At 46.8% G+C, this 17096-nt stretch overlaps 1 protein-coding gene across 1 annotated transcript; it reads right to left on the bottom strand.

Moving 5' to 3' along the window:
* Nucleotides 1-773: 773 nt before the first annotated feature.
* Nucleotides 774-15102, bottom strand: LOC138769477 (F-box only protein 44-like). Its single transcript, XM_069947987.1, has 6 exons — nt 14955-15102; nt 11884-12143; nt 9242-9368; nt 8683-8778; nt 7053-7188; nt 774-1381 (listed from the first exon to the last, which is right to left on the bottom strand). The coding sequence occupies exons 1-6, from the start codon at nt 15026-15028 to the stop codon at nt 1232-1234; spliced, it is 843 nt and encodes a 280-aa protein (XP_069804088.1). The 5' UTR covers nt 15029-15102; the 3' UTR covers nt 774-1231.
* Between the last annotated feature and the right edge of the window lie 1994 nt (nt 15103-17096).

The raw sequence follows: 17096 nt of genomic DNA, 5'->3' as shown, positions 1-17096 counted from the left end.
CTGTTTTTCAGCACTTTACGGCACAAAAAAACAGGATGTGCACATGGCTTTATTCAGTAGAGACCCCCTGCCCTGCATGTTTTAGGACCCTAGCAACACCCCGGGTGACCTGTGCATTCTACAGGGAAGGGGAGGCTGAGCTGTGAGCTTCATCTATCGTCTATTCTATTTACTGGTGTCACCTTTTTACTTCATTTCTGTACAGATCACTTTCCAGCATCCTCCTCCTTATCATCATAGGCAGAACAGGAAGTCTCAGCTTAGTTTTAAAGTGACACTGTCCCCCCCTTTTTGCATTATGACTGCTCTACACAGGTGTAAAGGGTAAATTTAGCAGTTTTCATACCTCATTTTATATCATACGTTATGATGTTTGTTCCAGTAAAAAGTCATCTTTTATCATCTCAGATTGGGATACCTGGGCGGGGCTTCACGGCTGAAGCGTCACTTAACCGCGCCCCAGCTACACTTAGCCACGCCCCATCTGTGATGCCATCACCGCATAGGCCCCGCCCCCTCAGCAGCCATTGTAAGGGCCAGCCTAAAAGTCTAGGCCCCACCCCCACTAGATTGGCCCACACAATGGCCGCTAAGTGGGGGCGTGGCCTATGCGGCGATGGCGGCGTGGCTAAGTGGTGCTGGGGGCGTGTCTAAGTGTCGCTTCGGCCGCGAAGCCCCGCCCAAGTATCTCAATCCCAGATGATAAAAAATCACTTTTATGAGATATGATAGAAAATGAGGTATGAAAACTGCTAAATTTAACCATTACACCTGTGTAGAGAAGTCAGAATGCTAAAAGGGGGGGACAGTGTCACTTTAAGCCTAGTGCTTAGAATGAGAACGGTAATATTTCGGGATCCAGGGATGTAGGTATTCAGCAGAACTCTTAATCCCCTTAATTCTTGCTACTGCTGGGGTCTTGTTTCCCTGATTCTGCTCGATGTCCGAAGCAGCATAAAAACAATTGCTGATAATGGATAAGTCTCCACTGTATACAGCACAACCAGTATATAGGGGTACTAAACTGGGCAGATGTCCAGGGCTCCTGTTCCTGGGACTTTAGACTGCACTATATTCTATGATATAGCACAGGTGAATATAGGCACTATTATCCAGCGCAGACAATCAGGTTAAAAACAACCGCCAGTCAGTATGTGAGGATATTGTTATCATAGTCTTAATACTGTCATGGTAAAGAAGTCCTCCATATATCTCACATGTAACGTAGGATTCAGGCTCTGAGGTCTTCTGGCTCGATGGTGATGCTGCTGTTAGTCACTCGGATCCCGTACCATCCAGCCCAGAACTGTGTGTCCTGACCGCCATGCTGGAAATAAACATACCGCACTCCTGGTCCATAGTTACTGAAGGTGTGCGTCATCTACAAGCAGAGAACAAGTCACTTACTGAGCAGTACAAGGTGAGACATATATATGTATATAGGAGCAGTATTATAGTAGTTATATTCCTGTATATAGGAGCAGTATTATAGTAGTTATATTCTTGTATATAGGAGCAGTATTATAGTAGTTATACACACGAACTGGAGAGAGTGGAACCGCTGCACATCCCATCTATGGCTGATACTAATGCCGCTAGGCCTATATTAAAAATCAACACCAGAGTGTCTGTATATGAATTGATCAAGCCATATTGCCCCGTGTACCACCACGCAGGTCCTCTGGTCCACACGGGTCCCTACGCTAACTCCACACCGTGTCGGTCAGCGACCGCCAACCCCGCAAAGCGTGCACGTGCAGGGAAGGGAGGCCATGGAACGGCCCTGCAACCCCAATGTCACAGGACCAGACCCAAAAAGCCCCACCAAAACCCAGCCAGCACCACCGGCGGGGAAGGCTGCCCCCAAACGACACCAGTATGGATATGGTAATACACTTACTATTGCTGCTCTCACAGAATGGGGAAGACATAGGGTCCAGACATGTGAGCACAGGCATATCCTGCTAATTTTGGTCATGTGGGTCTTATAAAGGAGTGCTAGCTGTTCAGAGAGGGAGAACTGAAAAACACGAACTGGAGAGAATGGAACCGCTGCACATCCCATCTATGCAGGGGCGGTCTTGGCATTTCTGGGGCCCCAAGCGAAGTTATGTCTGGGGCCCCCCCCTCGACACGCGTTCCAAAACAATAGACCGCTGTGTGTTGCCCCCAGTAGTATATACCCCTTGTGCGCTACCGCCAGTAATATATACTCCTTGTGTGCTGCCCCCAATAGTATATACCCCTTGTGTCCTGCCCCCAGTAGTATATACCCCTTGTTTGCTTTCCCCAGTAGTATATAGGCCCCTGTGTGTTCCCCCAGTTATATATAGCCCCCCGTGTGCTCCCCCAGAAGTATATAGACCTACTGTGTGCTGCCCCAGTTGTATATAGACCCCCTGTGTGCTGCCCCCAGTTGTATATACCCCCTGTGTGCTCTCCCACTAGTATATAGGCTCCCTGTGTGCTCCCTTAGGGGTATTTAGCCCCCCTGTGTGCTCCCCCACTTGGATATAGACCTCCTGTGTGCTCCCCTACTTGGATATAGACCCCTGTGTATTCCTCCAGTAGAATATAAACCCCCTGTGTGGTTCTCCCAGTAGTATATAGACCCCTTGTGTGCTGCCCCAGTAGTATACAGACCCCTGTGTGCTCCCCCAGTTATATATAGACCATCTGTGTGCCTCACAAGTAGTATATAGACCCCCTGTATGTTCCCCCAGTAGTATATAGACCCCCTGTGTGCCCCACCAGTAGTATATAGACCCCTGTGTGCTCCCCCAGTAGTATATAGCCCCCTGTGTGCTCTCCCACTTGGATATAGACCTCCTGTGTGTTCTCCAAGTTGTATATAGACCCCATTCTGCTGCCCCAAGTAGTATATAGACTTCCTGTGTGCTGCCCCCAGTAGTATAAAGACCCCTCTGTGAAGCCCCAGTAGTCTATAGCCCCCCTGTGTGCTCCCCCCATTTATATAGACCCCCGATGTGCGCTCCCCCAGTTAAACAGACCCCTGTGTGCTCCCCCTTCCAAATAGTATATAACACAATAAAACAAACACTTATACTCACCTTGGTCCGGGCGTCTCCTCTTCTCTTCACTCTTGTGGCCGCAGGAAGGGTTTTCCCTGCGATCACAAGAGGCCGCACTCCCCTTGTCCTGGCGCCGATGCTCCAGTGATCTCACTGGAGTGCCGGCACCACAAGGACAAAGCTGCCACTTGTGACCGCAGGGAAAACCCTTCCTGCGGCCACAAGAGTAACTGACAGGAAGGGAGCCAATGTCTCCCGTCCTGTCAGTGCTGCTGCATGTAACTATGAGCGCTCATTATGAGTGCTCATAGTTACAGTTCAGATGGCAGCAGCGAGCGGGGCAGCGGCCCTGTCCAGCGGTTTTGAGCACAAGATCAGGACGTTGGGGCCCCCCTGGATGTTGGGGGCCCCAAGCGATCGCTTGGGGTGCTTGGTGCCAAAGACCGCCACTATGGCTGATACTAATGCCACTAGGCCTATATTAAAAATCAACACCAGAGTGTCTGTATATGAATTGATCAAGCCATATTGCCCCGTGTACCACCGCGCAGGTCCTCTGGTCCACACGGGTCCCTACGCTAACTCCACACCGTGTCGGTCAGCGACCGCCAACCCCGCAAGCCGTGCACGTGCAGGGAAGGGAGGCCATGGAACGGCCCTGCAACCCCAATGTCACAGGACCAGACCCAAAAAGCCCCACCAAAACCCAGCCAGCACCACCGGCGGGGAAGGCTGCCCCCTGTGACATTGGGGTTGCAGGGCCGTTCCATGGCCTCCCTTCCCTGCACGTGCACGCTTTGCGGGGTTGGCGGTCGCTGACCGACACGGTGTGGAGTTAGCGTAGGGACCCGTGTGGACCAGAGGACCTGCGCGGTGGTACACGGGGCAATATGGCTTGATCAATTCATATACAGACACTCTGGTGTTGATTTTTAATATAGGCCTAGCGGCATTAGTATCAGCCATAGATGGGATGTGCAGCGGTTCCATTCTCTCCAGTTCGTGTTTCGTATTATAGTAGTTATATTCTTGTATATAGGAGCAGTATTATAGTAGTTATATTCTTGTATATAGGAGCAGTATTATAGTAGTTATATTCCTGTATATAGGAGCAGTATTATATTATATTATGGACAGTGTAGGGACCCATGTGTATCAGATACCTGCACGAGGTACATGGGGCAGTGTGGCTTGATCAATTCACATACAGAATTCTGATGTTTTTTTATACAGCCGAGAGGTACTAGTATCAGCCATAGGTGTGAGGTGCAGCACTCTTTTTCTTCCCTGAACCGTATTTTGTTTCTCTCTTTTCTCCGTGTTTTGCACTCCTCCTGGTTAGACCCACATGACCACAATTAGCATGAGACACCTGAGTTCTTATGGTTTTAATCCCTCCTGTCTGTCCCATTCTATCTTTGACAGCTATGGTGAGTGCAATACCTTATCCAGACTTGTGCTGTTTGGGGGCAGCTTCCTCCGCCGGTGGTGCTGGCTGGGTTTTGGTGTGGCATTTTTGGGTCTGGTCCTGTGGCATGGGGGTTGCAGGGCCGTCCCATGGCCCCCGTTCCCTGACTGTGCACGCCTGCGGGGGTGGTGGTCGCTGACTGGCACAGTGTGGACTTAGTGTAGGGACCCATGTGTATCAGATACCTGCACGAGGTACATGGGGCAGTGTGGCTTGATCAATTCACATACAGAATTCTGATGTTTTTTTTATACAGCCGAGAGGTACTAGTATCAGCCATAGGTGTGAGGTGCAGCACTCTTTTTCTTCCCTGAACAACATTATAGTAGTTATATTCTTGTATATAGGAGCAGTATTATAGTAGTTATATCCCTGTATATAGGGGGCAGTATTATAGTAGTTATATTCCTGTATATAGGAGCAGTATTATAGTAGTTATATTCTTGTATATAGGAGCAGTATTATAGTAGTTATATTCTTGTATATAGGAGCAGTATTATAGTAGTTATATCCCTGTATATAGGAGCAGTATTATAGTAGTTATATTCTTGTACATAGGAGCAGTATTATAGTAGTTATATTCTTGTAAATAGGGGCAGTATTATAGTCGTTATTTTTTGTATATAGGAGCAGTATTATAGTAGTTATATTCTTGTATATAGGAGCAGTATTATAGTAGTTATATTCCTGTATATAGGAGCAGTATTATAGTAGTTATATTTCTGTATATAGGGGCAGTATTATAGTAGTTATATTCCTGTATATAGGAGCAGTAGTATAGTAGTTATATTCCTGTATATAGGAGCAGTAGTATAGTAGTTATATTCCTGTATATAGGAGCAGTATTATAGTAGTTATATTCCTGTATATAGGGTGCAGTATTATAGTAGTTATATTCTTGTATATAGGGGCAGTATTATAGTAGTTATATTCTTGTATATAGGGGCAGTATTATAGTAGTTATATTCTTGTATATAGGGGCAGTATTATAGTCGTTATTTTTTGTATATAGGGGCAGTATTATAGTAGTTATATTCTTGTATATAGGGGCAGTATTATAGTAGTTATATTCTTAAACATAGGAGGCAGTATTATACTTTTAATCTTAGATATAAAGCACAGTATCTATAGTGTCCAAATCACTATGTGAATTTCTAGTATTACTTTCTGGTTGGAAAGATTTCCCCCCAAACTGCTCTTTATGCTGCTGAATTAGTTGCCTATTTAGACGTCTTCATGTCTTTGTATATTTACTATGTAACATATACAGTATTATGCACTCTGCTGCTCTGGCTGGAGTAAGCATCTTGCATAGTCTTTGCAAACATAGACATCACCCACAATGATAGAAAACCCTAGAAGGTGTGAGGTCTGTGCTATATCCTGTCTGTGGAGTTGAGAGTTAAGTTGACCATATTACTCCAATAATGGACAGCCGAACTATTGTCTATCGGTTATGACTCCTGACCGGCTCCTGTCCTCCCCATGTACAGGAATGTTCGGCACAGCCAATCATTCCTTCATGGGAAGAGTTAACGAGAGATCTTCCATCGTGCCCGATCCCATCTTCCATCGTGCCCGATCCCTATCTCCACCAACCTCATCTGTCAGTCTGTGGGAGCCGACCAGACTGCATCAGAAACCCCTTAGGAGGAGAGAAACTTGGCACTGTGACTACAATTAGCTGCCTACAGATTGAGCAGGAGAGACTAAGGGTCCTATTCCACGGGCCAAGCAAGGATGTAAACCATCATTTACTAGGCCTATTCCACGGCCCGATGATCGTTTAGCGAGGGCTGCAGGGACATCGTTACCGATGTCCTTGCAGCCCTTGCAGCATACATTACCTAGCAGGGCTTCTCCTCTGCTCCGTCTTCCTCCCCGGGTCCCGCGGCGCAGCATCAACTCTGGAGCGGACTGACTGAGTTGTCAGACTGCTCAGCCAATCACTGGCCGCGGCCGCACTGAAGCTGATGCTGCACCGCGGGACCCAGGGAGGAAGATGGAGCGGAGGAGAAACCCTGCTAGGTAATGTATGCTGCTTCTCAAATCGTCGGTCGCCAGCAGCGCACTACTATTACACGCAGCGATGCGCGGTGGGTGACCGATGATTTTAGGTTTGGGCCTAAATAAACGATCAGCCGATGGCGCGATTATCGGTTGATTGTTTTCTCTATCCCACCGAGCGATAATCGGCCGATTACCGCTCCGTGGAATAGGCCTCTAAGGGACCCCCATATAACACACCAGCCTGAAAACAAAGTACCCTTGTGCTCTGGGAATGACTACTGGTTCCACATTTAGCAGATTTAGTGGAAAAGTAAAGAAGGAGAGACCACCTAAGTTATCCTGCATCTTGTCTCTCTACTCTTCAGCGGACCTGATATAGCCCTATAGGAAGAGAGACAATCTGCAGGAACCTCTCTAACCAATGACCATGAGGAGGCTGTGGCACCACAAGGCCCAGCATGCAGGTACCCTATACCCATCCGTTCTCCTCAGCAGCTGTTCTACAAGAATCCATGTTGTATAGCTGGATGTGGTTTCCATACCTGGTGCCACCGGGCGTCGCTCCATTGCTGGATGGTCACCGGTTCCGGTTTATACTCTCTTATAGGTTCTTTTCTTTCTGAAAGCAGCTGAACAAAAACTTCATACTGACATCCACAATCGGCTCTCGCTGCGTACCTGTACAGGAGACGGTGGGCTCAGTGATGGGGGGTAACACCTCATACTGTATATGTGATATAACGGGGGGGGGGGTAACACCTCATACTGTATATGTGATATAACGGGGGGGGGGGGTAACACCTCATACTGTATATGTGATATAACGGGGGGGGGGGGGGGTAACACCTCATACTGTATATGTGATATAACGGGGGGGGGGGGGGGGGGGGGTAACACCTCATACTATATATGTGATATAACGGCGGGGGGGGGTTGTAACACCTCATACTGTATATGTGATATAACAGGGGTGACGGGGGGGTAACACCTCATACTGTATATGTGATATAACAGGGGTGACGGGGGGGGGGGGGTAACACCTCATACTGTATATGTGATATAACGGGAGGGGGGTAACACCTCATACTGTATATGTGATATAATGGGGGTGACGGGGGGTAACACCTCATACTGTATATGTGATATAACGGGGGGAGGGAGTAACACCTCATACTTTATATGTGATATAACAGGGGCGTGGGGTAACACCTCATACTGTATATGTGATATAACGGGGGGAGGGGGGGTCACACCTCATACTGTATATCATATGTGATATAACGGGGGTGACGGGGGGGTAACACCTCATACTGTATATGTGATATAACGGAGGGGGGGGGGGTAACACCTCATACTTTATATGTGATATAACAGGGGTGACGGGGGGGGGGGTAACACCTCATACTGTATATGTGATATAATGGGGGTGACGGGGGGGGGGGGGGTAACACCTCATACTGTATATGTGATATAACGGGGGGAGGGAGTAACACCTCATACTTTATATGTGATATAACAGGGGCGTGGGGTAACACCTCATACTGTATATGTGATATAACGGGGGGAGGGGGGGTCACACCTCATACTGTATATCATATGTGATATAACGGGGGTGACGGGGGAATAACACCTCATACTGTATATGTGATATAACGGAGGGGGGGTAACACCTCATACTGTATATGTGATATAACGGGGGGAGGGAGTAACACCTCATACTTTATATGTGATATAACAGGGGTGACGGGGGGGGGGGGGGGGGGTAACACCTCATACTGTATATGTGATATAATGGGGGTGACGGGGGGGGGGGTAACACCTCATACTGTATATGTGATATAACGGGGGGAGGGGGTAACACCTCATACTGTATATGTGATATAACGGGGGGGGGGGGTAACACCTCATACTGTATATGTGATATAAAAGGGGTGACGGGGGGGGGGGTAACACCTCATACTGTATATGTGATATAACGGGGGTGACGGGGGGGGGGGGTAACACCTCATACTGTATATGTGATATAATGGGGGGAGGGGGTAACACTTCATACTGTATATGTGATATAACGGGGGTGGGGTAACACATTATACTGTATATGTGATATAACGGGGGTGACGGGGGGGGGGGGGGGTAACACTTCATACTGTATATGTCATGGGTCATACTCACCAGTCTCTGATCACTATATCGGGTTGTACAAGATCCATAATTTTCTTCCCATATCCCATTTTCTTGAGGTTGATGAGCTGAGACTTCTTGCAGGGCCTGAAAAATCCAACACTCGTATTACATCACATTATCGATGTCACACGTCAGATTCTCGCTCTCTACCATTGTGAATTGACAAGACAGTGTTGAGTGTTGGCCACAGGATGAGTACGCTGAAATACTCTGTGCTGCTCGAAATCGTGATCCTTCCACCCAGGAACCCCAAACATCTCTGTCCCCCTCCTTTTGCCTCCTCGAACCTGTCCTTGTATCCTTACTGACATCATAATGAGTGGACGTATCCCTGTCCCTACAACATCATTACCTACCTCTCCTGAAATACTCTGTGCTTACATGTAACCAAAAAACCCCTCTATTTTGTACAAGGAAGACACAGTCGCCCGATTACATCATCTGACCACTTGGATGTGACGCACTGCGGCCATATTGCTTTATGCATAAATAATGTCAAAAGCAGCAAGTTATGGTTATATAGAAAATAGGGGGGGGGGGATCGTACCAATAAGAAGTAACAAAGTATTTAGTAACATCCTTATCTGGGAGCTCCTGTCCATGCTCCCCCGGTAAATCTTCTATTTTCCATTCATCGCCTCCATTTTGCTCAATTTTCCAGAATTTAAAATTATCTTTAAAGAAAGGAAAATAAAAAATGATGTTATAAAATATATAAGAAAAGACGGCAAAATACTCGATATTAGGACGAGACTATGGTGGCCAGCTCCCGGTCATGTGACTGATAGTTCCCCTTTAAAATGCCTAAAAAAACAGGGACTTTTGTCAGTCATTGGGGGATCCATACTTCGCTTGGAGGGGCTGCCCATATTTCTTTGCTGAACCCCACAGCCAGTAGGCCCTTATAGCCTGATAAGTATAGGAGGTGGCGGCATATAGTTGTATGAGATATTGGGGTGCAGGAATCCTCTATCATTCTGTCATCCAGAGGGGGTTGTATATGAATCCCCCCAGTGACATGACCTGAGAGTAGTGATTGCCACAGGAAAGTTAGACTTTAGGGGCCTACTCAGGCTTCTAGGCCCAGGTACAACCACACTCTCTGAGTTCCTATAGCTACACCCCTGCTAAAACTGTATGAACCTTTAGGAAGGGAGGCCGAGCATTGGACTAGTCCAACCTGTCCAACCCGTCTACAGTGGGAGCTTGTTCATTGTGTTACTGCAGTTTTATGTTTCCCCGAAAAACACCTTTAAAGGATTATTCCAAGAAAAATTAACCTGTCTCCTATCCACAGGATAGTGTGGTCCGGCCTCTGAACTCCCCGGTGATCTCTGTATTGGCCCCGGCTTCTACGTTATGAATAGTGCCGCGGGTCCAGCACATGACCCACAGCTCTATTCATTCCTATGGAGGTGCTGGAAAGTGTTTTTGTGTTTTTCTCCCTCCTTTTCTCTCAGGTTAAAGTGGTGATGAGGTATTCTAAAGTTTCGCCACTAGGTGTCAGCATTTTCTATGCTCTTATTTATGTGCACAGCTGAAGTCAGCATTGGGTTAATGTTTTATGTGTGCCATGTGTTTTATGCTGGCCTATAGGAGGTGTTCTTTTCTTCTGACTGGTGGAGGAAGTGCAGTTTAGTTCTAATCAGATTCTCACAGAGAGAGGACACAAAAAGACAACAGTTCTTGCTGTAGTTAAGCCAGGGCCTGGCTGATGCCAGGACCCCTGACAGGAACCAAGCTCAGATGCAGCAAAAGACAAAGAGTTCTTCTAAGCAAGCAGCTAGTTCTATTTTGCAGTGCTAAACAACAGTGAGGGAAAGCAGCCACCAGGGAACACCCTAGCCAATGCCAGGAACTCCAGGGCCATTGCTGAGGGACTATTCTCTTCTCAAAACCCTGTAAGAAACAGGAAGAAAACACTGCACAGAGTAGGAAGTACGTCTTTTCAATTCCCCTGCTGAAGGAACTTACACAAGGCCCTTTATTCTCACAGTTTGGTCAGACCAGAGTCTATACACAAGTACCAGTAAACACTCTATTGAAGATATCTCCAGGTTCCGGCTGAGTACACAGCTACACTGGGTTGGGGCTCCTCTGGCAAACTCCTCTCCTCTACTCCACTCTACATTACAAGTACCGCTACAACTACCGCTCTTATTTCTTCTCAAGCACCCCCTCAAGCAGAAAAGGTCAAGCACTTCTACACAGTCTGTGTAAAGATTGATCTACTCTGTGAAATGTGTACTGTTATTTTGCCTGACAGTAAAGCTATTATATTTTCTGTACTACCAGGACTCTGTCATCCTCTTTCTGCACCGACACCTATACACACAGCACCGCACACCTTCGGTAATTTTCCCCTTTCTGTGGGCGGCAGTCCTGGTGGGTCAGTTGCCACTCAGGACTAACGTGACAAGAGCCCAAGGGACCCGCAACAACCCGGCAGGTTACCGACCATCTTGGGGACATAAACCGGCCATCTACAAAATAGGAACCAACATCACACCTGTGTGCTAGACTAGCACTGGCGTCACAACAACCCAAGCCGTACACATCGCTAGCCGTACACAACAGAATTGGCATCACCGTTAGCCTCATGCCATATCCGCAATTCATAACACAGAAGCGGGGGGCCAGATACGGAGATCGCCTGGGGGTTCGGAGGTTGGACCCCCATGATCTCTTACTTGTCCCCTATACTATGAATAGGGGGAAAGTTAATTTTTCTTGGAACACCCCTTTAGGCCGCCTTAGCACCCTGACAGCTACAATACTGAGGACCTGCACCCCGCAGCTGGGAATTGCACTAGTTGAGACTTAATGTATAAGAATGGGAGGCAGTTGTCCACCTGCATTTTGGAAAGCCGACTACTGAAGTTACAGAAATATAGACATGGAAGTGACTCCATATTTACGTGAAAATGATCATCCAGTTGCTAAAGGTAAAGAAAGCCGTGAGGTTTACTGCATCCGGCTATCCCAGTCTCTGTTATTTACACCTCAGCATCAAGGGCAACCAACCTGCATGACACCGGACTTGCCCTGGAGCACTACTCCCACCATCATCCACAACTACAACCCCCTCATCACTATGCCAGCCCAAGGATTGTGGAGGGTCCAAGGACTACTCCCACCATTATTCAGAAGCAGTTTCGCACCGTTCTTGGCTATTTCTGCATTTCTCACCCATTCCACAGTGATTTTTTAGTAAATTCCGCTTCTTGCTGGATAAGTAGTAGAACTGCTTCCAGTCTTTGGGGGTTCTCTGGCAATCCTTGGAGATGTACCCCATGTTGTGACATTTTATTTTCCATAGTGTTGGGGAGTTGATGATGTCCCTCCACAGGGTGCAGACCAGCGAGCAGCGACGGATCAAGTCTCCAGCCGGGACCAGGGACAAGATCTGCAGCAGGACCTCCTCCGGGAGAAGAATGGAGTCCGGAATACTGGGAGAGACACAAGCTTAGATACATGAGCTCACACATGAAGGCCTTAAGGCTATAGTGGACTCCTGCCGCCTCCTCCCTGACATGCTGCGCCCCTTCTGTCTGCCCATCAGACGAGCTGGGGATATGGCTGGCATACGCCAGGGGCCCATGCTAATAAATGTCCCCCGATATGCTTAGCTCTCCGCACTCACCAGGCCTCCTCCTGCCGTGTCTCTTGAGACTTACGCTGTCCCGTCTCGGCAGCGGGCTGTCACTGCAGAAACGGGATAGCGGGGGATCCAGAGACACTGCAGAGGACACCGGGGAGTGCAGGGAGGTAAGCGTAACATCTTTATTATTTTCTATACCGACACTGAACTTTCCCTATAATCAGCCGACAGCCGTGTATCACCTGTTACATGGTGTGATGGCAGCAGAAGATGCTTAGGCTGCATTTCCACGAAAACGGACGTTAAATGCCAGTAACGGACTCTCCCCCACCCAGGAAGCATCTGTTATAAGATGCTGGGAAGGGGGAACTGTACAGATATGCGCCGAGCTGTAATGACAGTGCCACACGGCTGATTACAGCACAGCGCATATGTGTACAGTTCTCCCCTCCCGGCATCTTATCACAGATGCTGCCCGGGCGGGGGAGAGTCCGTTACTGGCATTTCACGTCCATGTTCCGTGAGGAGCACACAATGTGGGAATACAGCCTTAAACTTGCTGAAAGACTACGATCAGCTGACAAGTGAATGTTTGCTCGCGCCTCAGCTGATCATTTATATATATATATATATTTTTTTTTTTTTTTTTTTTTTTAAGATGATGTCCGCCTGATGGGGCAGATAATCGCTCCCTGTTATGTCGTCTTTAGATACACAGGCTCAGCAGGGAGTATCACACATGATAAGCTTAGATACACAGGTTTAGCATGGAGTATCACACATGATAAGTAGAGATGAGCGAACCTGGAGCATGCTCGAGTCGATCCGAACCCGATCGTTCGGCATTTGATTAGCGGGGGCTGCTGAACCTGGATAAAGCCCTAAGGCTATGTGGAAAACATGGATATAGTCATTGGCTGTATCCATCTTTTCCAGACAACCTTAGAGCTTTATCCAAGTTCAGCAGCCCCCGCTAATCAAATACCGAACATTCGGGTTCGGATCGACTCAAACCCGGTTCGCTCATCTCTAATGATACACCTAGGATCAGTAGGACAGAGCTCTGGTTTCCTGTCAGTCAGTGTACTCAGGGATCTGCAGAGTTCCTGTAAATCCTCTCACCGCCCACTAGTGAACCCGACACCAGCAGAGCTGCCTCACCCAGGAACCAAGGCACAGCCCCCTCCCCCTATCTGCCCTTAAGGGTACTATTACACCAACAGATCTGACGAAAGATTATCTGCCAAAGATTTGAAGCCAAACCCAGGAGTGGATTTGAAAAGAGGAGAAATCCAGTCTTTCCTTTATGACCTGTTCCCTGTTTATAGTCTGTTCCTGGGTTTGGCTTCAAATCTTTGGCAGATAATCTGTCGTCAGATCTGTTGGTGTAATAGTACCTTAATCCGACCATATAAAAGTGCTTTCGTTTTGGAACCTTCTGATACTTGCAGTTTCACAATGATGTGGTGCTAGGACATGGCGGGGTGCGGTATTATACAGACATTTATCTGTGCACTGTAGGGTTTTATTACATGTACTCTGATCTGTGTACTCTACAGTGGTGTTATAAGCCCTTATCTGTTTTATATTGTCATATTACAGTATTATTGCACCGTATTGTGGTATTGTATAAACTGGTATCTGTGCACTGTATGATGGTTATTAGGTAAACTATCTGTGCACTGTATGGTGGTATTATATGAGCTCATCCCTGTGCACTGTATGGTGGTATTATATGAGCTTGTCTCTGTGCACTGTATGGTGGTATTATATGAGCTTGTCTCTGTGCACTGTATGATGGTATTATATGAGCTTGTCTCTGTGCACTGTATGGAGGTATTATATGAGCTTGTCTCTGTGCACTGTATGGAGGTATTATATGAGCTTGTCTCTGTGCACTGTATGGTGGTATTATATGAGCTTGTTTCTGTGCACTGTATGGTGTTATTATATGAGCTTGTCTCTGTGCACTGTATGGTGGTATTATATGAGCTTGTCTCTGTGCACTGTATGGTGGTATTATATGAGCTTGTTTCTGTGCACTGTATGGCGATATTATATGAGCTCATCTCTGTGCACTGTATGGTGGTATTATATGAGCTTGTCTCTGTGCACTGTATGGTGGTATTATATGAGCTCATCTCTGTGCACTTTATGGTGGTAGTATATGAGCTCATCTCTGTGCACTTTATGGTGGTAGTATATGAGCTCATCTCTGTGCACTGTATGGTGGTATTATATGAGCTTGTCTCTGTGCACTGTATGGTGGTATTATATGAGCTTGTTTCTGTGCACTGTATGGTGGTATTATATGAGCTTGTCTCTGTGCACTGTATGGTGGTATTATATGAGCTTGTCTCTGTGCACTGTATGGAGGAATTATATGAGCTCGTCTCTGTGCACTGTATGGCGGTATTATATGAGCTTGTTTCTGTGCACTGTATGGCGGTAATATTTGTGCACTCTTTATGATAGACTATTGCTGTGTTCCTGTCTGTAATGATAATACAGTGTATGTGTATGGTGCACGGCTCTCCCTCCCATCCTGCTGTATCTCAGCCCTCCCCTCAGCTTCTCCTCTACACTTCAGCTCCGGCTGTTCTCCAGGATTCCATATTGCTGACGTCAGGGAATCCCGCCATGTGATGTCACTACTCACCTCAGAGCCTCGCTGGGATCTGTCCCCATGTCCGCACTCATTCTCCCATCACCTCGGATCCTTTTCCTGTTCATAGAAGGTTACTGCTCAGCAGTCAGTGACTGCCCTGGACGTCATGGGGCCGGCCCTGTGATGGCTGAGGTGTGGCCTCCCAGTACTGTCAGCTACAGGGCAGTATATAGAGAGACAGTATATAGGGGGATACCTCTGTAATACACCATGTGACTGCTGCCGGGAGGGGGAACTCCAGCAAACTGCTCCTACCCCCCACCCCTTCCTGCTTTCTCATACAAGTTATACAGAATTTTCAGGGGGATTCCAAGTTGCCATGATGATTTAGGAGATGGGGATTCACTAGAATTGTGTTTCTTAAAGGGGTTGTCCAGCAAAAATATTTTTCTTTCAAATCAACTGATATCAAAAAATTATATAGATTTGTCATTTACTTCTAATAAAAAATCTTAAGTCTTCCCATACTTATTAGCTGCTTTATGTCCTGCAGGAAACGTTGTTTTATTTTCAGTCTGACGCAGTGCTCTCTGCTGCCACCTCTGTCCATGTCAGGAACTCTGTCTCGGTTTTCTATGAATCCCCATAGCAAACCCCCTCCTGCTCTGGACAGTTCCTGTCTCGGCCAGAGGTGTCAGCAGAGAGCACTGTGTCAGACTGAACATAAAACAATATTTCCTGCAGGACATACAGCAGCTAATAAGTATGGGAAGACTTGAGATTTTTTAATAGAAGTAAATTACAAATCTATATAACTTTCTGCTATCAGTTGATTTGAAAGAAAAATTTTTTCACTGGATAACCCCTTTAACGTTTTCAGCCCAAGTACCCCCAAATGATCAGATATTCCAGCGGAGCACCCCCAGAAAGTCACGCTGACATCGCGGCCATAGGCTGTGCATAAATTCTCTGTCAGCAGTTCCGCCCCAGTAATAATACCTCATGTAGTCAGATGTTTTGTCCCCCCCCCCCCCACCCTATAGCCAGCAACAATGGCCTGGTAGCCAAGTATGCACCATGCAGTTAGATATATACCCCTGGAACCAGGTATGTGTGCCACAAAGTAATAAACAGCACGCTTAAATATAGCGCTATACAGTGTCCGGCAAAGAAACATGAAGTGAATCAGGTTTTATTCTATTGTCTGGCCCCCATTACTTGTTACAGGGAAGGTATCACCAGGATTTTCTCTCACTGATTTACATCCTGAGGCTATGTTCACACTTAGTAAGAGACCGGCTGTTCCGTTACCGAGTGTATGTGTATACACTCCGGCCGGGATTCCCTCAGGCTGCAGCACTACATAAGTGCCGCAGGAATCACGGCCGTTGTAACAACGTCCGTCATTTCCGCGGCACTTACATAGTGTGAACATAGCCTGATACTGGAACTTGTTCTTTTTTCTAATCTTTTTCTATTTTTTATTACAGTATTTCATTTTACAGTATTTTTGTACTTTTTTTTTATAGGGGCGGCCATCTTGCCTGAGCTGTTTTTTAACAGCAGTGTGTCTCAGTTGCCCCTAGCAACCAATCAGATTCTACCTTTCATTTTACAAAGGAATCTGTGGAGAATGAAAAGTGGAATCTGATTGGTTACTAGGGGCAACTGGGCCTGTTCTACTTTACAGCCCTTTGATAAATCTCCCCCTTAGTGATATGCTTTATGGCAGGGATGGGCAACCTTTGACCTCCCAGCTGTTGCAAAACTACAATTCCTATCATGCTTGGGCAGCTGAAGCTTTAGCTTCGGCTTCCCGGGCATGATGGGAATTGTAGTTTTGCTACAGCTGGAGGGCCAATTGTTCCCCATCCCTGCTTTATGGCAAGCCCCATAGACAACAATACACAGGACCTGTCCCCTTGAGATGAATGTGAAGCATTACTGAGCGCGCTTTCTGACTATCTGCCGGTGTCATCTGTCGCTGCAATGCTGTACAGATGACTTTCCGGCAGCCTCCTCTTATCATCACAGACAGAACAAGAAGTCTCAGCTTAGTTTTAGCCCTATTATTGAGAATGAAATATTATAAAAGATGATTTTATAATATAGAAAATGGAAAATAAGATAAAAACATCAACAAAATTTTTTTAAGAAATATGTTTAATGTAAAAACTTGATTAAAACATTAGG

The sequence above is a fragment of the Dendropsophus ebraccatus genome, chromosome 12, assembly GCF_027789765.1.
Source record: "Dendropsophus ebraccatus isolate aDenEbr1 chromosome 12, aDenEbr1.pat, whole genome shotgun sequence".
In the NCBI taxonomy this organism is placed as follows: Eukaryota; Metazoa; Chordata; class Amphibia; order Anura; family Hylidae; genus Dendropsophus; species Dendropsophus ebraccatus.
The sequence above is the reverse complement of the archived record's forward strand: the minus strand, read 5'-3'. Positions and strand labels throughout refer to the sequence as shown.